The sequence below is a fragment of the Diadema antillarum genome, unplaced genomic scaffold (assembly GCF_040938485.1).
Source record: "Diadema antillarum isolate AM-2024a unplaced genomic scaffold, OU_Dant_1.0 scf00000003, whole genome shotgun sequence".
NCBI lineage: Eukaryota > Metazoa > Echinodermata > Echinoidea > Diadematoida > Diadematidae > Diadema > Diadema antillarum.
The window spans coordinates 3,778,470-3,805,475 of record NW_027270892.1 but is presented as its reverse complement, the minus strand read 5'-3'; the positions used below and the strand labels follow the sequence as shown (position 1 = coordinate 3,805,475).

Here is a 27,006-nt window from a genome sequence, read left to right as displayed (position 1 = left end):
CCATGAACATCACGACAGACGTGCTTATTCCAACAAACAACAAATAAACCTTTACATCGTGCCGCAGTGTTATAGTTATATCACAACAAAATTAAACTTCCACCAACTTGAATATGAAACTTTCTGTATCTGCAGAGTTTAGTTTGTTTGTTAGAATCAACTTGTCTACTGTTAGAAATTTCTCATTCATGCGGTGAGTTTCACAAGAATTCACATTTCGTTTTCTTTTCGGTTGAGTTAGTTTGTCACTCGGCAACCTACCCTCCTGCTGGCTAAAGCTGACCTGACGCGCATGACCTTTGACCCTTTTATGACCTTTCATTGCCGGCCTGAAACCACCAGATGCACCTTGAGCTTCCGTGCTCCCTACCCCCATTTCGGCTGCACTCAGGAAAAAGTTCAGTATGCAATAAATTAAAAAATATACATATGAATATGGAACAAACTTCTTTTCTATATTTGAACTTATACATGTATCTCCTGATCTCAACGATGGTCTTTCTTTTCGATCAAAAAAAAAAAAAAATTCACGTCAAGTAAAAGAGAACATTGGTCGCAGTGGTAGAGGAAGCAAGAAACGAAACTGTAAAAAGGTAGATGACATTGCCCCACATTGAAAAGAGCCACCAAGCAGACAGCCTTTGCTGAAATACCATTTTGAATACACCACTCACTCAATGATGACAGAATTTTTTAGAGTAAACAGTATTCATTTATGTACTCACAAATGTATTTTCTAATGTGCCCCCTCCAAAAAGAAAACGTGTTTACTGGTTGCACTATAACATGCAAATCTTCTTCCACACAACTTTGCTTGTTTTCATCCAGAAAATTAATCTGTTTTTCTTGACATCACTTGTCCTCCTTTTTCAAAATAGGGCAAAGTCATCTCTGTTTATTACTTGCAACATACAAATAGAACCAAAAAAAAAAAATCATCTTGGTCTTTAATGAATGGAAAAAAAAAACCCACAAAAAACCAAACACCAAATTATTAGTTGCCCTTTCCCCAATATCAACATGTTAGAATGTTTTGCAATTTTTCCAAAAGAAAAACAAAAATCTTTCACCCACTCTGACATACAACTGTAGCAATATCTGCACATGCAAATTGCAAATTAACTTTCAGTGAGCTAAAACTTAATTTTGGTTGGCATATTTGGAGGGTTCACTCAGGTAAACTATAATTTGTCTCTACTTCATTTCACCACTATCATTTCACATTCAAAGATATAAATTGTTCACATTTGTACTCACCATATGAATAGATGGGCGGCATTAAAGCAAGAAGTCAATAAATTAATCAATCCCAAATGACGATATTGTGTTATTGCCGATGAACAGGTGATCACTATTAATAAACTTTTCGGCATTCCTCCAAAATTTACAGCCAGAGGAGCATACCAAACGTTTCTACTAGGCACTCTATTGTACAAATTTACACTAATTAATTGAACTTGAATACCTATGGATTTCTTGTAAGATATTATGAGAATATTTGCATGATTGTTTTTCTGCCCTAAAAAATAGAAAGCTACATGAGATATCCCAACAAGGAACATCTAAAATATACGTTCTGTTCCATGACACTTGTATTTCAATGACACATTTGATACATTCAAGATGTTTATTCTAGCTGTCAGCGGATCAAACATCTTCAATTCTGATACAGCTATACTAAGTGCATCTTCAAGTAGAGCTACAAGTGGTAGTGATAAATCTAAAAGTGCTTCCACAAAATAAGAGTAACAAATCAACAATTTACAGAAAGAAAGCCCTATTTTGGGTCACTCAATAAGACCAGACATGTGGGTCCTGTGGTGCAGAAAAGAAACCATGCAATCTATGCTAGACATGAATTTTAAAGTGACAATTTTCTACTGACAGGGTGACTGTTCCAACATAACACAACTAGGAATAATTTGCTTGTTCGGCTGAAACATCCATATTTTCCACATGCACCCTATGAAAGACAATCTCAATAGCAATTTTGTGGTGTCTTTTAAAAGTCATATAATCATACCAAACCAAACCGGGTCTCATCTTGAAGATCGATTTTGTAAAGACGAAATGAAATCAGATGGAATCGAAGCAAAAAGATTCAATGCAAAGACTTCCAACCCACTTTCGAAGTGGAGATGATGAAGCAGGAAGAAACCTTACCATCTTGTCTCTGTAAGGGTTCTCTCTGTAGGGCAGCCATGGGTGTGGCATCTCCCGCGCTATCTACATTGTTGTCACCTTCCCCGTCACCAGTCGGAGGGGGTGGAGGAGGTCGAGAAGCAACCTGCTGGTGTACGGCATCCACGACTAGAGGGAGGAGAAAAGTTGTGATAATGAAAACCCTTACAAATCAAATGTGTCATCAGATAGGTGGTAAACTTATCTATTACTGAGTCCATCGTAGTATCCTTATCACATTCTCTGTTACCTTCTTCCATCAACATCACATACATTCATGACTGTTTTCTACTTATCAATTGCTCCCTTACACAATAAAAACCATCAAAGCTAGTTAACATACACTGTACCCGCTTTACCATAACAACAGAGAAGATCACATCCTCCTCCTCTTCTCTTTATTGCATGCTAAGATTCGATACCACTACTATCAGTCCCTCCATTCTGCCTGTTAATCATTTTCATTGTTAACCACTCTTCTTTACATGACTGACTTATACCAATACCCTACCTCCCATTTTCTCTACACCTGTAGTACATTTGTACATCTCATTGTTCTTCTTCTTCTTCATCATCATCATCGTCATCATCGTCATCATCGTTGTCACCATCATGATCATGATCATCGTCATCGTCGTCATCATCATCACCACACCATCACCACCATCACCACCATCATCACCACCATCATCACCATCATCATCACCATCATCACCACCATCATCACCACCATCACCACCATCATCACTGAGATGATTCTTCACATCTTCTAAACCAGAAGACCGCACCCATTGCCAACGTTAAACTCACCGTCATTGGACAGCAGACCCTCGGTCTCCTCATTGATGCTGAGGTTGATGGAGGAGGCGGAGGGCATCCGGTAGTGCCTGCGCCTCATGCTGCCCCGCCCCATGAAGGGCCTGGGCAGGCGGCCGCCGTCTGTGGCGATGTCTGTGGTTCCCGGCTGCATGTCCACCATCTCGTTCTCCTCGGTCACCGCCAGGAAGACCTATCGACACAAAATGTTGAAGAGAAGCACCGTCCAGTTGAACAGAGATTGACAACAGGCTACATCAAATCGGCACTTACACCGTGTATGAACTTCATTCTACTTATTACACTTTGGAGAGAGATTATATGGAATTTTCAGAAATATTTATCATGATTGAAATCTACACAAATTTGCCACTTTGTGAGGAAAAGAGAAATTTCCATCATCCCAAGTGAGTTGCCAACTTAAGAACCAGTATCAAATTTAGCAATAAGGAGCTTAAAGGAATTCTCCCATCAAAACAAGCAATCATATATGAATGACAATGGGCTCAAATTAAAAAGTGTTTTTTTTTACTCTGCTTCATATTGAAACACAATAATGAATAATAAACAATTTTCACAAAAAATATGCCACTGAGAAACAGAAATAAGCCTTATTGGGACTTGATGGCTTAAAGTTGTACCTCTTCCAAAGAAGTGTCCGAGAGGCCGTAGCTGCTGACGTACAGCTTGCTCATGTTCATCTCCAGCTCGCAGAAGAGCTTCGACAGGTCCCGGTTGCGGCCGGGGCTCAGGGGCAGCTGGTAGGAGAGCTCCGTGCCAATGTTCTCTGCCACCACCGCCTTGGGAACAAACTTTTTGATGAAGGCTGTGATGACAGCCTCGCTGCAGTATCCAAGGTCTGTTATGTGGTGGAGGAGGGGGGAGGGGGTGGACAGGAGGGGCAGTGACAAATATATGTATGTGATTGATATTTTTATACTTATATACACTATTGAAATTGAAAATTCAATTTGCCAGCCCTCAGGGTGAGGATAATGCACGTACGTACAACAAAAGATAAACTCTGTATCACTCGGTTGCTATTAAGAGCAATGTCATCCCAGAGAATACTAGCATGACTGCACTGTGTCTCTAATCCTTCAAAACTATACTTGCACCATTCTGGATGATTCTGCCATTAAGCCAGTATACTGCTACATGAGAACACGTTACTCCTCTTCAAGATCAACGCTGACACTGATTTCAAGATGCTGGGAAATAGGTATGGTAACTTGCTATCTCTGCTTTGATTCAACTACAAATTTTGTGCCAGCCTGTTATCTCACTTTATACTCTGAATTTCAGTATAGACCAAGCTAACCATGCTATGGTACTATTGAACTTCTACATAATATAAGTCAGGCATCTATCATAATTACCTCCGCCAAGGGAGGAGGTTATGTTTTCGTTACCGTTGGTTTGTTTGTTTGTGTGCAAAATAACTCAAAAAGTAGTTAACGGATTTGGATTGAACTTGCAGGAAAGGTTTAGAATGATATACAAGTAACAGATGATTAAATTTTGGTAGTGATCCTATAATTTGGGGGGAATTTATGAAGGATTTTTGATATTTTGGCAGGTAGGGTCAATGAACTTGGGAGTTCGGGCTGCACGTATTTGAGGTTTGCATGCACGCACTAAAGTGCGTGCTCTAGTTTCTGCTATCTGCTAGGGCGAGGCGCGCCGTGCAGCTGAGGGTTTGTGACGTAACAAAGGCTTCTACATTGGGAAATTGGGCGACTTTCAGCACACAATGCTATAAGTACGTATGGGTGGAAATCACTGATATCTCCATGGAAGAACAAGATCAGTGGTGGAAATGAGCTGCATGCTTGGGGGAGGTCTGCGCTCTCAAAGTGCTCCTCTAGTTCATAATGTTTCTTATTAGTAACATGATACTATCCATACCCCACAGCATAGAACCCTAACTAGAAGCATGCAACTGTATGATATATCACATGTTTTGTATCATATTGTACTGGTCAGTACAAACCTGGGATGTCTCCAGCTTCACTCGCTTTCTCTGAACTGACCACTCCACCGTCTGTCTGGTCATCTGGATTGAGGTCCAGCTGCAAAGACAACAAATAGCCCATGGGCAAGATATAATCAAAAATGCATAAACCTTACAGGCAATTTTCGGAGATACATATAAATTCTATCAAATCCCCATGAGCTGAGCAAACAAAGAATAATGATCAACTTATGACCACAAGTCATCACTTGTGGTTCCTACATTTTCAACACGCAAAAATGAGGGTCATTTAAGTAGAGGGGATTGCAATTATTCAGCATTTGTAATCATTGCAGTTACAATAAGAATGCAAAAAGCAGATCTAGCAGATGCTTTCTAGTTGTTACCATAGCACCAGACTTGTTGAATGGGTTATTTTCTTTCGGAAATGCTGTGTAAAGCAGGGACTAGAATATGATGTGAGGGCATCATGAAACAAGACTAACAAAGAGAGAGAGACGAAATTAAAAATCAAAATCAAAATTCCTAACTAGATTTTACATAATCACTTTCAAAATCATGGAGTAATGCTTGAAGAACAGTTGCTGCATGGTACCATTTTGGGTCAGTGAACCACTACTTTTCTACTGATCTACACCACAGCCCATGTTTTCCATTTCCCGTCAACTGCAGTGTATTCACACAACATATACATGTAGATATAATTTCTATCAAATATTTCTCTTTCATTACAAACATCTCCTGACAAGACCTCCACATACAATCTGTAGGAGCAAAACCGAACTCACAGGTGCGACATCGTCGTCGTCGTCGTCCCTGTGACTGCCGTAGATGTTGCCGCTGCTGAGGCTCGGCGTCCTCTTGGTCAGCACGAGGTAGTAGCCGGAGCCGAAGCGGCTCTTGAGGAAGAGGGATGTGCCACAGCAGCGCAGACGTCCGTGGCCGATGATGGCGATGCGGTCGCCGAGGATGTCCGCCTCATCCATGTGGTGGGTGGACATGATTACGGTGCGACCTATACGCAGAGCAAAGGAGACGGAAAGGTTGGCTTGGTTTGTATTTCATCTTAGGTTATTTTCCTTTTTTCCATTTACAATAATCACTAGACATACATGTATCATGTAAAAGCAGGAATGTTTGTGCATGCCATTTTCACGTTTTGCCAGGTAAGACAAATTTTGCATATTTTTTATTTCATGGACAGTCATGACAATTCAGCAATCACTTCAAACAGCTCAAATGGGCGGTTAAAAGGGCCTTTACAGCACACACTTTGGTAAAAGGTAACTGGTCCACATTATGACGGCAAATTCACTTGCACTACAGGACCAGCAAACATGAAGAAAACTACAAATAACATGCCAGTTACATATCTACAATACACACATCTTGAGATCAAAGATATAAAATAATATAACAAGCAAACAAATTGTGCGCTTTTACTTCTGTGCTCGCTTCATTGTGAGTAAAAATTCCACACTGTGAATATGTACACTCTTACAGTAGTCTGCAAACTAATTTCAAAGTTCATGATATGAATAACACTTTTACCTGTCTTGTATTTGCTCAAGAGGTCCCAGATTTCTCTGCGGGCGTAAGGGTCCACCCCAGCAGTGGGCTCATCCAGAATCACCGTCTTGGAGCCTGCCATGAAGGCAATGGCAATGGAGAGCTTTCGCTTCATGCCACCTGAGGTATAACAAAGAATCAGATATATTGAGGTACATATTGATATATGAGAGAACAACGCAGGGTATAGTCACAGTCAAATCAATGCTTTAATGCCAGTCCACTTACTAAAACAAATGCCAAATCAGCCTACCTTGCACTGTGACAACCGTACGCATGTGCATGCATCATTGGGCATCTGTTGGCTGTGCAACATGTCACATGCATTTATGCAGCCAAATTTTACCCAGTAATCCATAGAATGGCAGTAATGACACATACAAGTGTCTGGTTGGCAAGTTAACACTGAAATAATGTCTGGTGATTACACTGTACATAAATTCAATGGTATGTAAGGATGAGGGTCCAGGAGGGTTATGGATAATTTTTGCATGGATTTTAATCAATTTTAGAGGAGTGTGCTTGTATGCCTGATGCAGTAATCACAGTGAAGTAGATAGGAAGAGGGAGTACCCGGTATTTAATTAAAGTGTGCACTCTAATTGTACAACTATGGGTTTACAGAATGCAAAAATCCTACGCAGACTGCAATGACATCAGGGCCACATTTTATAAAAAAGTTGCAGTGATCATACATTTGTAACTCTTCCACCAATGACAATTGTCATTGTAATGACAAGAATCCTGCTTCCTAATTGGCTGTTGCTAAGTTGCTATTCTAGCAAGAGACGCTATCCTATCATCTTTTATGAAATGGGACCCAGGTCTTGCAACACAAGAGGAGGCACCTAAAAGTCCACTTAAATCTTACCAGAGAGATTCATCGAGTATTCGTCCCTCTTGTGTGGGAGGGCCAAGTCCTTCAGCATCTGTTCCATCTCTATGGCAACGTCCGTGGAGGTGCCGCCCTTCAGACGGGCATAGAACCACAGGTGCTCGGCCACCGTAAGCCTGGTGAAGAGGCAATCGGTAACACAATTTCAATACCCCATCATCATGATCCTACTTTTTGTTAACCCATTGAGGATAGGATTAAATTGCTACAACACGCATTTCCCATAGACACCTGCCTGAGTATACTCTGGCCTCGTCTTCAACGGGTTAATCTTAGGCACAATAACTGACGGATTTGTATGTGTTCATATATGGGGGTAAGTCTCATGCAAATTCAAATAAACAGAAATAATAGCACAAACAAAAGAATATGTCTCTCATTATCAAATAGATCTTCACTAAATCTATTTGAAAATACTCAACCACAGGACCTTATAGTGAATGTGGTTTGAGCCATTAGCATACTTGGTAATCACCTCAAACTTTTTCACATTTTTTTTTTCTGTCACTGCATAGTGTATGTCATTGTTAATCATCATCTTACATAGATATAGGTGGTTTATTATTGTTTTTTTTTTTTTGAATACCATGAAAAATGGGCTGAAATTGAAATTGCGTAATTTCAAGCAAAGGGACTAACTTGTCAAAGAGGACGTTGTGCTGGGGACACATTCCAAGACTCTTTCGGATCTCATCGATGCTGGTCCGGATATCTCGGCCGTAGATGTATGCAGTGCCCTCGGTTGGTGGGAAAAGACCAGTCAGTATTGACCTAGATGAGAGAGCATCATCATAATATATTTCAACAGCATGAATAACACAGGCATTCATCATATCACATACATAATGTGTCCAAATATTGCACTCATTAGGACAAAAGATTCTTGGTTGAAACGCTTGCCAACATCTCATCAATTTCAACCAAAAAGCTCTCGGAAAACTTGACAGAAACTCATCACACACAAAATACTGAAAATGCAATTGTCACATTGACTTTTATGTCTGCTTAAATTCAACAATATGCTCAGTGTATTGAAGAATTCCATCTTCAGGGAAGGAGCCTGTGATATATCCCTACTCATTTAAACAAGAGTCCAACAACAATGTCGATAAAAGAGAACTTGCGACATCTCAAATATTACATAAGATGTCCGAAGCCATTCTGCTCTAAGAGTATTCTCTACACCTGACAATGCAGTTTGGGCCAAACAAAGCCTTAAAATGAGAGGTGTAACATTGACCTCATCTCAAACTGGAAATTTAGGCTCACACAGTCTTACTGTGAGCAAAATGTCACTGAAAACAATGTTTTCACTGAATAAATGGTGAAGCCGGAGAGGAGGGCACATTTCTACCCCTTCTCTCCTCCTCTCTATAACTCTAGTATGAGATTGGACTCACATGGTTGTGGTTTTGCCGGCGCCGTTGTGACCCAGGAAGGATGTGATCTGCCCCTCGTAGAAGTTGACGCTGAGGTTGTCTACGGCCAGCTTGCGTCCGTTGGAGTACACCTTGACCAGGTGGCGAATGGACACGCCCAGCGGTAGGTGGGTTGGGTCAGACTCGTAGTCGGACTGCGGACCTACAGTTTGGGATAAGGGATGGTTACTTTGATATTCCTCTCCTTATGGATGCCACATTGATATCATACAAAGGGCATCATCTTGTTTTTCTGAAAAATGCATTAAACAATCAAAACTTCATTTGTTCTAATTATCACAGAGCCAGCAGAGTTTGTTTTCTTCCAATTCATATGTAACTATTTTCTACTCTCTCTTCTCTTTAGGTCTCAGTTCAGTTGCAGTATTCTTTGATGTGCTCTCAATTCATATCTAACAACAAAGTATAAAAAAGTGACTCACCCACACAAAAATTGCCTCTGAATAAACTACATACTCCTATATGTCCATAAATTATCCACCCATGCTGCAGCTGCAATTTGTAATTCGATGGTGTTCACTAACATGCCTAAAAGCTTGAGACTTTTCTATAAAAGTTTCCTGAGTTTCAAAAAAAAAAATTTGTATGTAGCTCTGGAGATAGCCATTATACAACACACAGAAAACAAATTCAATGATAAAGTGAGCTTGATCGTTAATTTCGTCAAGGAGGGCTGTTTGCTGAGGAAGGAATTCATGTCATGTCTTATGTAAATGAAGGCGCTGCATAAGGACAGAAAGTTGTACGGATAAGCGTAATAACTTGACCCAAGAAGTCTCGGGTGAAATGTGAACAAACTTGCAACTCTTATGCACGTACGTAAATGAGAAATGATGGATTAAAAAAAAAAATGTCGCCGTACCTCCTTGGAATCTGACACCGCTCACGTCGATGTTGCTGTCGGGGTCGGATGTCCGTGGCCGGCTGTGCCCAAACCAGTAGCTCTTGGTGAAGGGAAAGTGCAGGGGACGTGGCATGCCATAGGTACCTAGAAAAGGTTGTCACAGGATGTCAAGTGAGAACCTTGGGATGTACCATCATGTGATAGCAGCCATTTTGGATTCCTACAAAATGACTCCAGAAAGAAGCAACTACACGTACTAATCATTTTCTGGATTCACTTGTGGTTGCCAAAATTCTATTAGTCTTGCTCCATGTCACACTTCCATACACTACACATGACTTACAATGTATTCCATCATATCACTGAACTTGTTATCAAGCATACCCCTTGGGACCAGAGTTACAATGTTGTTTTGTTATTACAATTTAGTCACATCAGGGTTTGAAATACAATAACATAAGATAGAAAAGTTTTGGGAAAGAAAGATTACTATGTTATAACTAGATTTTGTTGCATCAAAGATCTCTCTAACAAGACTCCACTGTACCTAGGCATCACAAATGTCACTGGTTGGCCAGTCAATGGAGTACTGTAAATGTCAATATTTTCATGTGATTAGTTTTCCGTGCTGAGCCATTCAAAAACATATTCACTGGTTCTTGAATTCGCGGTGCACAATTGTCGACCCATTCAGAATGTGCAGAGAAGATTGTGAAGATATTTTGCGGGATTTAAAATGCGCACTAGCCAGATGTGGCGCGATGAACACAAGAATTAATGTACCACGAAATTTCTGCATTTACAGTATTTAATCGGACTCTGTTTATGGCTTACATTTCTCTAAAGTCTCCAACAAACCTTACACCACAGGATTTGGCACTGACTTTTACAACTCCAGTGAGCACATTAAAAAAGTGATTTCTGATGATTTCAGTGATGAGCTCACCTGGGTGGATGGCCTCGATGTACCAGGTGAGGACGGCGTAGAGGAATGCGTCCATCCACATGGTGGCCAGAGCCTGGAGGAAGGTGAAGCCAGTGTCACCCTTCAAGGGGCTGGTGTTGATGTTGCTCCACTGTACCCCGGTGCCCTGCACCTCGTACAGGGCCAGGTACATGGCACCGTAGCCAAAGGCTATGGTGTTCAGCACCGACTGAAGATGGAAAGATGGAGTGTGAGATAGGAATGAGGAGAAAGATGAATATTAACCCGTTCCATACTAAATTCTGAAATCTCCATAGACTTTATACACAGGCCACCAGGTTCCCATGTGGAACAGATTAAAAAGAAAGATAAATCACTTCAGAGAGACAATTTTCTCAATACCATCAACTAAGTAAAATGACATCCCTATCTCGTCTTTTCAAACAGAGCGATTAATACTCTCAATTTCTTATTGGGTAAGGGGCAAAAATAGGGAATTCATCTGCTACCACTGACATAAAACAGAATGTCTAAAATACACACATACATACAGAGTGACTGAAATTACCACAGTGTATATATGACTCATATTCAACCACTGGGACAACCTAAATTACTTTTTCAAAAAGTTCTTACAAGTTGAATAATGACAATCACTTATTCCAACTGATGTGGCTGAATAAATGCTGACTGCATTATCTATGTAAGTGTAGAATTTAGATGCCATGTATTGCTGCTGAAAAACTATCAACAAGAATTAATTATATAATTAGTGGTAAAACATTCAGTGACGACAGACAAATTACAGGCTCTCAAAAACAATTGGCACAGAAACTCCCATAGCACTGTACACACTGTCCAAAGTCCCTGGTACAGTAAGGGTTAATCACACAGATCAACTCTCAGATCCCCTCTTCTCGTGGCTACACGAGAGAGGGTGCGCGCACGGAGAAAAATTCCATGCCGATTGGGGTCACGGCGACGACGACACTCACCACGCCGAGCTTGGCGCCGCGGGTCATGTAGCTGTCCCAGGCCACCACCAGCGTGAAGGGGACGTAGGTGAGGAAGAAGATGACCGCCCCGCACGCCGCCGAGAGGTTGGCCTTGGAGAAGAAGACGCTGATGAGGAAGCAGAGCATGATGGTGGAGACGCAGAAGGAGACGAGGTAGAGGAGGAGGATGCTGGAGTTGGTGAAGGTGATCAGGTTCCCGTACTGGAGAGAGAAGGAAGAGGAAATGGAGTGAAGGAGGAACAGATTGACAGAAGGTTTAGATGCACTCATCATACATACAATCTCATTTGGAATTATGGGCAGATTCCTGCTTAGATCATCAACTCATGGGTGAGGTATACGTGCCATTACATCCGATGCTGCTCTGCATTTACCTGTATTTCAAGCACCATTATTGATATGAGCTAATAGATTTGTGGTGACCAGTTCCAGCATTTCTGAGGAATCTAATATCATCTTCTGCTAATGTGAGACATGTAGACAACAATTAAATCCAAATCAAACACACATTCCAATCAATATTTCCCTGACTACTATCACCATCATCATCATCATCAACATCGTCATCACCATCATCATCACAAGCAGCACCATCACAAGCAGCATCATCTCCACATATACCAGCTCCTTCTGCAGCATTCTTTTACCTTCTTCATGCAAGTACTCCTCATCATTGTCACCATATCATCTTCCCCATTGCAAGAAACTTGCCATAACCCCCACTGTCATCATCATCATCATCATCATCATCACCAACACCAGTATCATTATCATCACCATTATCATCATCAACATCATCATCAGCATCATCCCTGCCATCATATCTTGCATTTTGAGGATGAGCATGAGGACAAAGCTGTTGATCTTTACTAGGAAACTGTCCACAAAACCCGGCCAGCCAGTGCAAGAAACCATAACCTTCACCATCACTGACACCAGTACCCGCATCAGCATCATCATCATCATCATCATCATCATCATCACCATCATCACCATCATTTAATCATCATCACTGTCATTACTCCTCCCACCTTGAGGACAAGCACTAGGAGGACGCAGCTTGTGAACATTACCAGGAAGCTGTCAATGAACCAGGCCAGCCAGTGCTAGAAACTTGCTTTAACCCTACAATCACAACCATCACCATCATCCTCATCATTATCATCATCGTCATCATCATCATCCTAATCATCCCTATCATCATCCCTCGCACCTTGAGGACAAGCACGAGAAGAACACAGCTTGTGAACATGACCAGGAAGCTGTCGATGAACCAGGCCAGCCAGTGGACGCCGTTGCTCAGCCCCATCACCTTCATCACCTCCTTCAGCCGGCGCTCCTTCTCGTAGACGATGCCCTTGATGATCATCGCGACGGAGAAGATCCAGGATATGATCATGAAGAGGGGCAGGACGCCTGACAGCGACTGTACAAACCTGTAGTAAAGAGATGCACATATATGTAAATACACACACATACACGCACAAACAAGTCCAAAATGGATGAATACAACTTTCCTCTTTCAATCTATTTCAAGAAGTATTGACTCATTTCTTACTTTTTAAATTAAATGTTATGTCATGAGCAAGTGTATGCATACTTTTCTCAGCTGCCTGAATATTCTGGAGTCCTTGATGAGTAAAACAAATTTCAGCAGAGAATTCAGATCATTTCACGTACACTGTAATTTGAAGCATAATGATTTGCAAAAAGTATCATGTATGTACATGTACATGTATATATGCAAGCTTACCTCCTTTTTTAATGCAGAGTTTTCCCCCACTCTCGAAATGTTAGCCTGACCACACATAAGTAGAGTTTAGGAATTGGCACAAAAACAGTCCTAACAGTACTTAATAGCGGATCACGAATCCAATCTTTATACAATATTGACGCTATTGGAAGAAGGCAAAGGATGATATAAAAAAAACAACAACACTAGACTCACAGGTCATTGATGTAGCAGGGGTAAGGGAACTGCTTGATGTACATCCCTGCCCCAAGGTCATCTTTTCCCGTCAGCACCTTGATGATGGCCTGCTCCATGATGTCCTGGATGAAGATGAAGCCGCTCTCAAAGTACTTCCGGTCCCGGATGTTCCCCCTAGGCCCTGGAAACCAGTACCTGAGTGGATGAGTGAGAGAAGCAGATGGAAGGGGGTGGGGTGATGTTCCTTGGTGAGATATTCTTCGGATCTTGAGGATGTCTGGCTCATTGCTAAGCAGTTCACAAATGTTCTCCATGAAAATGTCTACAGATGACACAGTTCATCTATATTATTTGACATCCTTATCCCCTAAATTTGAGATACCCCCACAAAAAAAAATTCCTAGGTACACATGTACACAAATATGATTTTCTGAATAGTTTGTAGGTTCTTAGCTGTTATAATTAAGATACAGACACAGAAATTTAATGGAGGATTATGGAATCTTAGCATAATGTCATGTTAACATGAGATGGACAGTGTGGCCTTGTTACATAGACCAAAATGCTTGCTTCTTTTCAATAAGACATGTGACTGTTTGTGTACAGATCAAAATAAGTATCTGTGTTATTCTGAGGGTTTCAAGCAAGGTGAGTTGACAAAGCATAGCATGGTACAGTGTACACAACCTTTGAATTACGACTTTGTCATCCCGTTAATACAGGACATTTAGAGTGCTCCATGAGCACCCCTGTAGCACTCCAAACTCTATATGAGCAGACAATCAGGCCCTGAATGTATGTATGCCCCTCTCAAGGCTAGGTTTAGAAGGGCTCTTGAAGCTCTCTAAACTCTGTAAAATGGTCATGAATGTTTAGAGTACTCTGAAAGCGGAGACCCCATTGGGTTGAAGATATGAGTAGTAGTATTGGACTGCCTTGATCACAAGCATGACATTATTGGTCAAGAAAACACCCTACAGTATAGACACAAAATATGCACAGCAAGCTGCAGCTTGTACTTTGCGTATTTGTATGTTCAAAGTTATCATTTGCGCAAAGGTTACATCACAGTCATGACTCTCTACTCTGCCACTTTGTGCGCTGTCTTGGCAGGTGGTGACTCTGTATATGGACAGACTCAAAGGGGCATATGTTGAAGTGCTCCAGGAGTGATGGTGTGCCCGACTTTGTGTAGAAATGGGGTATGTATCAAACTTCGTTACTACTATTGCTTGATAATGAAAATGCTCACTGGTCTATAATTTTGGTGGTGCTCTCACTGACGGACGAGTCCATTCTGATCTTGTAGTCCACGAGTGGGGGGATGTAAGTGCTGTTTGGATCCGAGTCCATGTTGGTGAAGACAAGGCCTACACAAAGTATAAAATCCAGAGCACACATGATAAATACACAACCTCCCTAGATACCCTGCACTTTAAGACATACACGAATGCAAAGTAAATCTTGCCACAGTGCCAGCATAACAGCTTCATGTCTTGAAAAGGGGGATAATTGTATAGACTTTCATCGACAAGGCATCTTACCTCGTTACGACATGGAGATGAAAAAAAAGTATTTCCGTTCTTGGATGTGAAAAGATACACATTTACTTGGTTGAATGAATTAGTGATTGGGAAGGACAGGGTAAGGTCCACATCACATAAACTTGACTTTTGTTGATTAAAGTGCTGAAATTTAAAAACTGTTGGGATCGAGATTTTCCTCTCCGCCAAATTTGATCCGTGTCGGATGAGACAAGAAATTCTTGCCATTCCTCCCTAGTAATAAACACTACACACTTACCAGCCCAGAAGGTGTAATTGTCAATGTGCAGCCTGGCATCAGCAACCAGCTGTTCTTCAGTGCTGTAACCATGGAACCTGTTCAGTTCGAAGCACTGGAGAAAAAAAAATAGAGAACCCATGATGAGTGATAAATGCATTTAACCCATTGTGTGCTTTGAGTAGAAAGGCACAAAAAGCCTGATAGCATACTGTAAACTGTCCATAGACCCTGGCATAGCAAGAGTTAAAGCACTATCAGCTACAACTGCAGGACTCAATTTGTGTGGTAGTGCTTTGTGAGTTTGAAACTTTAAGGTGAAAGGTCAACTCATGTTACATTTATGACCCGCAGCACAGTATTAAACCTGTAATGACAGTAACATCTAATCAACATTCAAAGCTTGCTCATACAAACTGTGATAGCTAGATTTGAGGTACAATGTAAATAGTACATGTAACATTATCACATTGTGTGCATAAGTGAAGCAGTGAGAATTTGACTGAAAACTGCATGTAGTTTTATCCGCAGTTCTTCTGAAAAAAGAAAACCCAAATCAGTTGGCAACATTATGATCAGTACTTGCACAATGCTTAATTATCTTTTATCATCACATCTAAAGAGCAAAATCACTCACTTCCAGAGCTATGAGGGTGGTGTTGGCCAACGCATCGATGGTATCCAGAAGCTGGAGGATGTTCTCCGTGTTGTTGCCAAAGAGGTTGGGGTAGGTGAAGTTCCCCAGGCCGGTCTGGTTCCTCAACCAGGGGGGCAGGGTGGGCACGCCCGGAAAGTCCGGGGGCAGGGTGAATCCTTCCGGAAGGGGCACCCGGGTCGGGACCAGGTCTTGCGGGTCGTCGGGGAATGGGGGAAGCCCCTGCCTGGTGCGGTTCAGGCAGGACGCCATGGCTCGCGGGTCGTCCTCCTCCACAAACACCTGCACAGAGATTGAAGTTTTCAGAATCTGAACCATGAGCACATACCCTCCCCATCATCATTGATAGTCACTTGGCGATGGTCATCAAAGCATGAACACACACACACACACACACACATGCATACACACATACACACGTGCAAGAATGCATTCCACCACATCATCTTCAGTAAACTAGTACACAACAATACATTCAGAGAAACTTACAGGTTAGATAAATGGATGGTTAAATGCATATGTACAGGTCCCTTAACACAACAGGGAATATGCCCTAATTCTTTAGGCAAAAAAGAAAAAAAAAAAAGAAAAGAAAAAAGTGAATACCCTGCTTAGATGCATTGACATCCATACAGTCTCTTTCACTTCTATTTTAGTAACCTGCACAAGTATGTGACAGACAGGACAGAGCTTGCTAAGTTTCAACTGTAGAACATTGAACCGTATGGTTAAGATCCAAGAATTTCATTGTTTCAAATTACCAGACAAAAAGAACAAGAAAACAAAACAACATAGTAACTTTTCCCACAATATAATGTCACAACGCAATAATAAAACATTGCTATATATGACATATCAGGACAGTATGACGTGTGAAACAAGATATTTGAGGATTTCAGAGAAAGCTGCTACATCTCTGAAAATGTGGCAGAACGACTAATCATTCGTTTTTCTTTTTTCTTTTTCTTTTTTGAGAAGGGTGGGGGAGGAGGCAGTTTATCTTTTTATACCCGGCTTTCAAGTATCACTGCATTCATCTGAATATCTGAAAATCTTACCCTAACACAGGGAGAAACCACGAGCCATTTCTCTGCAAGATCCTTCATGTCACGAAGACTGTTGAACACAGCATCAGCCTGTTGAGAGAGCAGGGGGAAAGAGATAGAACAAGGAAAGATACATTTTTTAAAGACAGAAGCTCTCATATTTCTATCCCACATTAAAGAAAAATTACTAAAAAAATCCCCCAAAACACCATACCTTTCAAGGTGCATGCAATAACTACAACAGCATAGTGGTAAGGGATTGATGGAATTTTGTGGTGCATGTTTTAAACAGCTTATTGCATAGTAATTACTCAAGGTACAAACCACATGTCAAATACAGTAGTCATTCAACTATGACACATTGGTCTACAATTATACCGTCAAGATGAACATCCTTGAAACTTGATTGAAACTGTCTTATATACTTCATTTGATGAATCCTTCATTCCAATTTGTTGAAATTGGAGGCAAAAATTCAACAGTTGCCTTCAGCCCAACGGTACCAAAAGTGCCCCACAGTATTATACCGCCCTGATGTGGTTCTCAGCAGTTATTGCATATAAGTGCTGTAAATGCTTGGCTTCCATAGCACGAGAGGCGACCTTTGCCAAATGCGATTTAAATGAAAACATTGATGGCAGCGTAGAAGGGTGAATTGGTTAGCGTGATCGAAAGCAACTACATGTAAGTACAATTGATTTGAATTTATTCCACATACATATGACAGATATGGACAGCATTTATTCGGGCCATTGTTAATATTATTGCCCCATGGGATCTCAACTAAATGCTGTAAATGCTATGTTCCATAGCATGGAGTTGAGATTACCAGAGGCAATATGTAAAAAAATGCCCCGAAAAGCAGTTCATATCTGTATAATATTGACAGAAATGGCAGCAGCAACATACAATATGTATGTTAAATTTCCTGATGCTAAAAAGTAGGGTATATCCACCACAATCAGACTCAAGTGTCATGGAAAACACATCAGACACTTTTTTTGAAGGCTCCGGGTTCAGCACCCACCCCACGCTTTTCACATCTCACCCCCCTGGCTGGTGGGGTGCCCCAAACTGACCTCCTGTATGATCTGCCTTGTGGCGTTGGTGTCAGGGGTGTAGAAGATGTACCCCTGGAGGAGGGGCAGGAAGAGGGAGAGGATGTAGTCTGTCTGCTTCTCGTTCTTGGATCCCTTCAGAAGGAATTGGGTTAGCCAGGGGCAGCGGTCACTCGTGGGGAGGGTACCTGGGTGTCAAAATGACCAGTCGACAGAACAAGTGACAAATGTCCAGCAGAGTCATAGAAGCCCTGAAAATCAATGCCCACTCAATAAAATCCTCACTCTCGAACAACTACCTCATAATGAAATTAAGTCCAAATGGCAGCTAGCACAAAGTCTAAATGGCTGCTAGAACAAATGCCTGATGTGGGGAAACGGTCTCAATACCTAGAAACATCCAGTGTCTAGCACCAAATATCCATGAACATGTGCATGCATCTAACTGCATCACCATCTTTAAAACTGATTGGCAGAGAATCCTAGTTCAGAATCAATGTCATTCTAGTTTTCAGCTCTCTTTAAGTTCATATACTCATCTCTATTTAAATGAAATTGAGCTCTAGCTTTGACAATCTACTTGTGCTATATGAGGCAACATATGAGACACTGAAAGGTTCTCGCTTAATAATGGGCAATTACCCCCTGGACAATTACCTGGAGCCTTCCACTGACCCTAACCCTGACCCTAACCCTGACCCTTACCCTAATCCTGAAACTAATCCTAACCCTAATAAAACCCAAACTCTATCCCTAAAACTAACCCTAATCGTAATCATTACCTTACCTTACCTTATCACTACTAAACCAGTATTTAGCCAGGGGTAATTGCCCTGATATGCACTAAAATATGTTTCTGCACATGAAAAGGCACAATTTTGAAAGTCAATTAAAGGACAAGTTCACCTTCATAGACATAAGGATTGAGAGAATGCAGCAATATTAGTACAACACATCATTGAAAGTTTGAGGAAAATTGGACAATCGATGCAAAAGTTATGAATTTTTAAAATTTTTGTGTAAGAACTGCTGGATTAGGAGATTATTAAGCTTGTGATGTCATATGCGTACAACAGTATAAAGAAAATATAAAGAAAATTTAACATATTTTCACTTTTTTCGCATAATAAAAGAGGACTTGACTTGCCTCTTTCTAAAGGCAGGGGGAATAATATTACCCATAACATATGTCAGTAACGAGTCAAGGGAATGTGTACTTTTTTCAAAAGATGAAATTTTGTGGAATTCTCCTTATATTTTCCTTATATTGTTGTACGCATGTGACATCATACACTGCAGTAGTCTTCTCATCCAGCAGTGACTGCAAAAAAACTTCAAAAATTCATAACTTTTGAACGGATTGTCCGATTTTCCTCAAACTTTCAATGATGTGTTCTACTAATATCGCTACATTCTCTCAATCCTCATGTTTATGAAGGTGAACTTGTCCTTTAACTCCCATTTGATAGCAAAGGAGAAAACATGCATACTAATAGTGAATGAGGCCTCAGGGACAAGAAGTATGAAGAAATCTGTAGTCTCACCGTTATCTGAAGGCCCTTTCACTTTCTCGCTGGAGCTGACGGCCACGTCTTCCGTACCGATCTCTTCTTTCACCAGCTCCTCGCGTTCCATCTCCTCCTCCTCCTGCTCCTCCCCTTCATCCCCCGAGGGACCGAAGGGGAGGCCCCCGTCCAGGCTGATGTCCGTCAGGAACGGCAGGTCTCCGCAGATCATCTCCCCGGTGTTGTTGGTCTTCATGATCTCCTGGATCTCTTCCACTACGCTTTGAAAGCTCTCAAGTTCTCGAATCTACAACAAAGAAACATTTGTTTTTGTTTTTGTTTTGTTTGTTCAGTCATTACCAATATTTCTACACAAATAATTGACAATCTATTCCATCACATCCTAGAAGCTCTCAGGTTCTTGGATCTCACGTAGAGAAAACAATTGTTTTTCTTTCTAGTCATTACGAACATTTCCTCACAAATGTTTTTAGGATAATCTCTTTCACCATTCTTCAGATGCTCTTATCAGATCTGGGGGGCATTTCATGAAGCGTTTTGTCAGATATTTCGTCTGACAAAATGTTAAAAGCTACTGAAATCCTTGCATCTGATTGGCTGGGAGCAAATTTGTCCGACAAGTTGTCGGACAAAAATGCTTCATGAAATGCCCCCCTGAAGTCAATAATTTTTTTTCCCCCAGTGATTACCAGCAATCTTGTTTCCTATCTAAATCATTGCTCAAGACAGATTCTCTTGATTTTTTTTTCTGATTTTTTTCTTAAAATGCAACAGTTATTTCCACGCTTCCTATGATAACAGAATAAAACACTATTTTGACAAATGCATGACAGCTTCAAATCCTACAACAAAACAAGAAATATTCAGCTGTTTTTGTCTGTTTCTTTTCTGTTTAGACACAAGAGAAAATGATAAACACAGTGTGAAAAAAAAACCCTGCTGATTTATACTGTGACATTTTTATTTTGAAACATGAGCATGAATAAACTACAATATAACAGAAAGTGGAAACATTGTGAACTGAGACATCACAAAGTCCATCACAAATTAACACTGAGTGCCCACAAACATACACACATACTGACTATCACAAATTTTCATTTGAGTGCCCACACACGCTGACTCCCACCTCTTTCATGATGTCCTGTATCTCGTCATAGATATTTGGCGGGACATCTCCGGTGGTATTTCTGAGCTGGATAACAGAATGAGAAAATGAGAGAGAGAGAAAAAGGAAACATATTAAAGATCCCCCAAAAAGCTAAAGAATAAAGTATCACTCTAGTGAGAGAGAGAAAGAAAAAAAAAAGAAGGAAACTTATTTAAGACTCCAAACAAGTTGAGTCATGTACACTGTATCACTTTACACCTTCTCCCTCTTCCTGCATTACAAGTTTCCATAAATTTGACAAAAAATAGGACAGTACAGAGAAAGTATCACTTTCAGTGTGCTCATAACTCATGAGTAAGATTAGTATCTAATATTTCATTCAACACTTACGAAAGTAAAAGAGGTTGAGTGGACTAAAATGTTGCCACCATGAAGATCCAAAATTATCTTATGAAGTTTACTCCAGTTAATTCAAGTTTTCTACAGAGCCTAACTGCTATTTGCTTGTCCATAGTGACTAAATAGGTTCAAATATCCCACTACCAAGCTTTCAGTTTCAAGTTGAGTGTTAGATCTGTGTTGCTTGCTCAAATTGATTACTCCATGAGGGATTAATAAAGCACACACTGGCATCAAAGCTGTATGCCCGCACCATATTTAGGTGACCACATATAATTTGATTACCTCATCACAGCTCTCAGTAAACCTTCCGCAATCTGTGGTATATTTCCCTTGATCAAAAATGTCCAAGTGTGGATCTTACAATGTACTTGCCTACGTGGGTATAAGTTGTAGAAATCAACTGTAAAATTTGAAAAGCTTCATAAAATAGACTCATCTGCGAGTTGCCAATTTGGGGAAGACTTTGATTGAGCTTTGCAATGATTATGAAAGTACTATCACAAATACAGGATTTATCCTCACAAATGTTGTTGTTTCTCCTATATGATGCAGGGCAATGCATGATTACATTCAACTTTTTAAATTTTTTTTTTTTCAGACGTCAAAATACTTCTTTTGAGACCCAGCTGAGAGAAGAGAAGAAAGAATTACCCAGTCAATGAATTTTTGTTTATCCAGAGAGTTCCACAGGTCTCGGGAGAGCTCGTCCAGCTGTGCGTCGGTTAGGTTGCACAGCGTCCAGCTGATCTCCTGGAGATCGTCGGGGTCTGAGGGCTGGATGATCCTCCCGAGCGCCGTCTCGTTGCAGACGATGTCGTGCATCCCGCTCCCCTGGAGGAGCAGTTGTAGCTGAGGAGTCAAAAAGGAAACAAAACTCAAATTTTATTTCACATTCAAACAACACCATGAGCAGCATTTTGATTCTTGACTGCTGAAACAGAAAGTGCAATGATTACAGCTGTAATCTCTGCTGAATCACCAACAAAGGCCAGTCCTGTCACACTGGTTACACTTTAACCAAGTTCACTGATGCTTTTATATTTTTTCTTCATTCATCAGGTAATGGTTTCAAGACACTTACTCCACATTAGAAAAGAAGGATTAATGGAAAGAGATCCAATAGTGCTAGATGGTAACTATAAGTTACATCTTCAACTATATACACCAAATATTTAGCAAGTCTAATTAGTTGTGAATCGGGACTTCCGGACAAATTCGCGAGAGGTTGAATTTGCGATTGTGGTATACAGTAATCTGGGGTGGATCCAGGAATTCCGGAAAGGGGGCGCAAAATAAAAAAATAAAGGGCCGCCTTTTCATTCTTTTTTTTTTTGACAAAAAAATAAAGGGGGGTGCATGCCCGGTGCACCCCCCTGGATCCGCCACTGGTAATGAACAGAGAATTGTATGTGTGCATGTCACATTCATGTCGGGATCAGTGTTCATATGTGCACATGTTTTTAAATTCGCATATAGCAACCAACTCGCAAAATTCGTGAAAATAAAAACCTCAAAAAAATTCTCGCCGTATAGGCCCTACAATATTTTTGCTCCCACGTTCCATTCTGATACCTTCAGGACTGCGACATTCAAAATGACATTAACATCATACTCAGTCGGGATGCTGAAGGTAGCGACAGGGTTACAGTGGTTTATCAACTCACCTCCTGAGGGTTGATGGGTGTGTGGAGGAGATCCTCAGTGACATTAGGGTCGATGCCAAGGTCCGACTGTAGCAACTCCTCAAAGGCAGCGGGATCCTTGAGTATGTCCGCCAGTGTGAAGGTTCCTTGGGTCAAAGAAAAAAATAACACGAAGCATAAAAACCAGAACCCCCACTCCAAGTTACACCATAATTAATGCATGCCTTCCTTCAACTTCTTAGTCCACTGAACACAAGATTTTATTAGATTTTTACCTATTTTTTTCTATTTTAAGACAACACCAGAATTTGAAATATACAGCAAATTTACCAAAATTGTGAGTGTAAGTTTTTGAACTATTAAGGATCAAAAGAGGGAAATGTTTTTGTAACACCTAGTATATGCTACTAGCAAACTCACATTAATCATACTGCCGATAGAGAAATCTTAGATTAAACAAAAAACAAACAACTTGAGTGTTTTGGCATATTCTTCCACAAATGCTATACCCGGTACAGTCTCTTTTCAGAGTTTACAGTAGTATTCATTACCTGATGCCAGCGAACTGTCTGATGTAGATGCATCTGGATTCACCTGAAAAAAAAAAAATACAACCATACAGACATTTGTATTACAGAAAATTAAATGCAACATCAACTTAACATATTTCTTCTTTTTGTCCTACATTCATGATCAGGCTTGCTCTACAGCCGCAGTCACATTACGCAAAACCACAGGGAGTTTGCTTCCTGATAACTTCTGAAAGTTTGAAATGAAAATAAAAATTCACAAATTTGCCGATTTGAGGGAAAAACATTAACATTATTCTTTCTTTAATAAATGTGTTGCCATTCTATGGATCAGTTTACATTTGCCTTAAACATTTCACATTCCATATATCGTCGCTGGGGTGACAAGACCTTGTATCTGACATTTTGGTGAAAATCACTTTTTTTGGATTAATGGTCAAATAAGGGGTTAAGTGATGTCCTGGCCAAATCCCGACTGTCTTACTCCAAAAATGAAGCCACCAGAGCATGTCAAAGGAAAGGCTATCTCATTCGCTATTAGTGCATTGGCTGCCATGTTTTTTGGCTCTCCTGAAAATTTGACATTTTGTAGATACAAGCGACAATATAGTCCTGTCTTTTTGCTATTGTAGTTTTTGTTTTGGTCAATATGGCAAAGCATACCTGAGCTATAGGCCTACAGAATTGCAAGATGTGAAATACGAAGGAATCACAAAAGCAAAGCTTGTAACTGCAAGTTCCAGGAAAAGAATGGCTGCTAGCTGTTTGAGATGCATACTGTACCCCGTAGAGGATGGTTTGATTTTGCTACAACACGCATTTCCCATAGACACTTGCCCGAGTATACTCGGGACTTGTCCTCAATGGGTTAATAGGCAGCGGACAAAATATCTATTGGCATTTGCTCTCAAATATGAGCAATATAATAGAGCTCAAGAACACTTTTATGATTTTGTGAAACAAAAAGCGAGAGAGAGAGAGAGAGAGAAAAAAAAAAGACAACTCGCTGTGAATGGATTTAAAGAGCAACTACCAGGAAACATATCACGCAACTGCACATAAACATAGTCACTCTAGAGGTACACTGTATTGTAGCTTCCCAAGTGTATTCTGAAAACATCTCTAGTTTCATTTTGATTGCAAACTTTTTGGCAAGCCATCATGAAATTTCATCTCATCTCCTAGCTTCTCTGCTTTATTCCTTCAAGGAGAGCATTGTTGTTTTTACTCGACTTTTTCCCCCTTTTGGGCAAGTACCATATCAACTGTGCGTAACCTGACCAAGCTGTTGATTTATGACTTATGCACTTCTGAACTGCTGCATTATATACCGGGATCTACTTTGATTTCAATTCATTTTAAGGTCATGTTACAATTGGCAACATAGGGAAATTTATTTTCAAAGATCGAAACATGCTGATTTTTGTTTGTACAATGTAATAGAAAATGCATGTAATTTTGAAAATTTCAACTTGTAAGGTGTAGATAAACCGCACCTACAAAAGCATGTTATCGGAAGAGACCACTAAAATGTCACCTAACAAATGTACATGGGTGTAGGTATGTGGGACTGGTGCATATATGGTACCTTTCATGAACAGTAGAGATTACCTCTTACTTTTAAAGGCATAATTTACCATTTGCAGATGAAACAAAAATCCAGCATTAGTGCTTTAAAATAAGTCTAAATGTGAGTCAGGGATAGAAACAACCGCTGTAAAAATTTGAATCCGTATAATCGATGTTAAGTGTTGTTATAAATACACAAAATGTCAACAATAGCTATAATAAGAATGTTTCCAGACTAAACCGTCTACAGTTACGGTTTATTGCGAAAAACACTGATATCTCCTTATATTTTAGGCTTTATTGCAAACATTTTATATGGTAGGATGTTTTGTGACACAACAGACCTAAACATATGCATCAAATGTGATATCTCGAACATTTTTGAAAGCACTGTTCCCAAAGGTACACTGTAAATCACAGTCACTTTTCTGTCTATTCATTAATTTCATGCATGTCATGCATGCTGCCTGTGGCATGAATAAACAAGAAAAGACAGATTTGCAGGTGACTTTCTTCAATCACATTTGAATTTTGAGTCTATATATGCCTTGGCAATATTTTTGTTTGGTTGAGATTCACAGTGCTATACAATTGTGTAAATCTTCATTGGGACTTAACATTTCCATAAGATGTCTTTTTGTACGTGGTGTCAAGTATGCGGTGACATTCATAAACAGGAGTTGCACCACCACCTATAAAAAATTATATTGTTCATTGCAATCTTATCAGAGAGAACACTGTGTTAACATTTAACAGTTACTAATCTCTGATCGGGCAATATAAGCTGAGGCATAATCTTGACCTTGAGACAAACTTCATACACTCCACCAAGACAAATTTTTGAGATAACAGGTTTCATGCTTAGTCTCTGTACCAGGCATTTAATGTGATTGTCTTAAATTACCAACCAACGGAGGATTACATTATAGGTAGAGTGTTTTTGCCCCTATTTACTGGACAGACATGTTGCAAAAATACAACATGTATGTTCATATGTTATATCCTAACTTTGACATCCTATAGAAAGAAATTATGATTTCTCATAGAATCTACTGAATTTATGAGAAATTTGTTACACTACGGGTGCCTTGTACTCATATGGGAGCATGAACAACAAGAAAATGTCTACTTTGAAATATCTTTAAGCCACACTAAGATGTATAGATTTAAGTACTTTAGCATTACAGAATTGAGTATTTTTTTAATTTCTCCAACAAGCAAGTCTCTGCAAACCAAAATGGGTGCATGGTCAGATTTTTAACAAAACTTTTCAGATCTGAAATAAAGCTTTCTTTTTAATGGGAGCTCCAGTGTAGAGCTCACATATGGAAGATGAATGTACTCTTTCATCAAGAGTTAGGTGACAGAGCTCTAACCAATCTACCACATACAATAGTTGTACGGCTTTTCTGGTTGGAAGATGATTCTGCAAAACAGGCAATAATAATATACAAGCAGAAATTCAAGACATAGTTTCACTGCTCAATGCCAAACGTGAATGTGCACAGCTTGATCTGACATGTATGACCCATGCCGTCTGTGTAACATGATGCCACACTGAAAAAAAAAATGGCTGTCGTCAGCATAAGAGCCTGCAAATGTGGGAATCACAGAGACTTACTGTAAATGCTGACATTTTTGTATGATTAATTTTTCGCCCTGAGCAGCTCAAAAACATACTTGCCGGTTCTTAAATTCGCACTGCACAAATTCAGTACTTTTTATGTTTTCATCCAATTCACAAAACAAAAAGAATTTGATTTGGCATTTTTTTTCTTTTTCTTTTTTGCATGATAATTGATGTGCAGACCAATCATTTGAGTTTGCGGCCTATACAGAAATTAGTATCATACATACACATACTCTCAAATGAATACTACCAATAGTACTTTAGGGCACATGTACACACACTTCATCACACACTTGCATCAGGCAGGCAGGCATCATTGGCAAAGTGCAATATTCAACCTGTTCAAACTGAGCAGACAAAAATCATGAAAATATTTTTGCTAGGTTATAGAATTCACACTAGGTAAAAGTACCACAAAATACATGAAAATTTAAGGTACCATAAATTGATATTTCCTCTCTAAG

At 40.1% G+C, this 27,006-nt stretch overlaps 1 protein-coding gene across 1 annotated transcript in view; it reads right to left on the bottom strand.

The window, feature by feature from the left end:
* Nucleotides 1-27,006, bottom strand: part of LOC139742500 (phospholipid-transporting ATPase ABCA1-like) — a 100,359-nt gene that overhangs the window by 20,741 nt on the left and 52,612 nt on the right. Inside the window, exons 8-32 of the mRNA XM_071653070.1 lie at nt 23,365-23,407; nt 22,835-22,959; nt 21,822-22,019; nt 20,787-20,852; nt 19,676-19,943; nt 18,153-18,319; nt 17,086-17,163; nt 16,010-16,309; nt 15,394-15,487; nt 14,843-14,960; nt 13,609-13,785; nt 12,874-13,096; nt 11,640-11,861; nt 10,666-10,873; nt 9,738-9,863; nt 8,837-9,017; nt 8,076-8,207; nt 7,413-7,552; nt 6,524-6,661; nt 5,761-5,987; nt 4,991-5,069; nt 3,639-3,856; nt 2,992-3,190; nt 2,164-2,310; nt 262-381 (exon numbers count right to left, since the gene is read on the bottom strand). Of these exons, the coding sequence (XP_071509171.1) occupies nt 262-381; nt 2,164-2,310; nt 2,992-3,190; nt 3,639-3,856; nt 4,991-5,069; nt 5,761-5,987; nt 6,524-6,661; nt 7,413-7,552; nt 8,076-8,207; nt 8,837-9,017; nt 9,738-9,863; nt 10,666-10,873; nt 11,640-11,861; nt 12,874-13,096; nt 13,609-13,785; nt 14,843-14,960; nt 15,394-15,487; nt 16,010-16,309; nt 17,086-17,163; nt 18,153-18,319; nt 19,676-19,943; nt 20,787-20,852; nt 21,822-22,019; nt 22,835-22,959; nt 23,365-23,407 (3,994 nt within the window). The remainder of the gene's footprint in view (nt 1-261; nt 382-2,163; nt 2,311-2,991; nt 3,191-3,638; nt 3,857-4,990; nt 5,070-5,760; nt 5,988-6,523; nt 6,662-7,412; nt 7,553-8,075; nt 8,208-8,836; nt 9,018-9,737; nt 9,864-10,665; nt 10,874-11,639; nt 11,862-12,873; nt 13,097-13,608; nt 13,786-14,842; nt 14,961-15,393; nt 15,488-16,009; nt 16,310-17,085; nt 17,164-18,152; nt 18,320-19,675; nt 19,944-20,786; nt 20,853-21,821; nt 22,020-22,834; nt 22,960-23,364; nt 23,408-27,006) is intronic.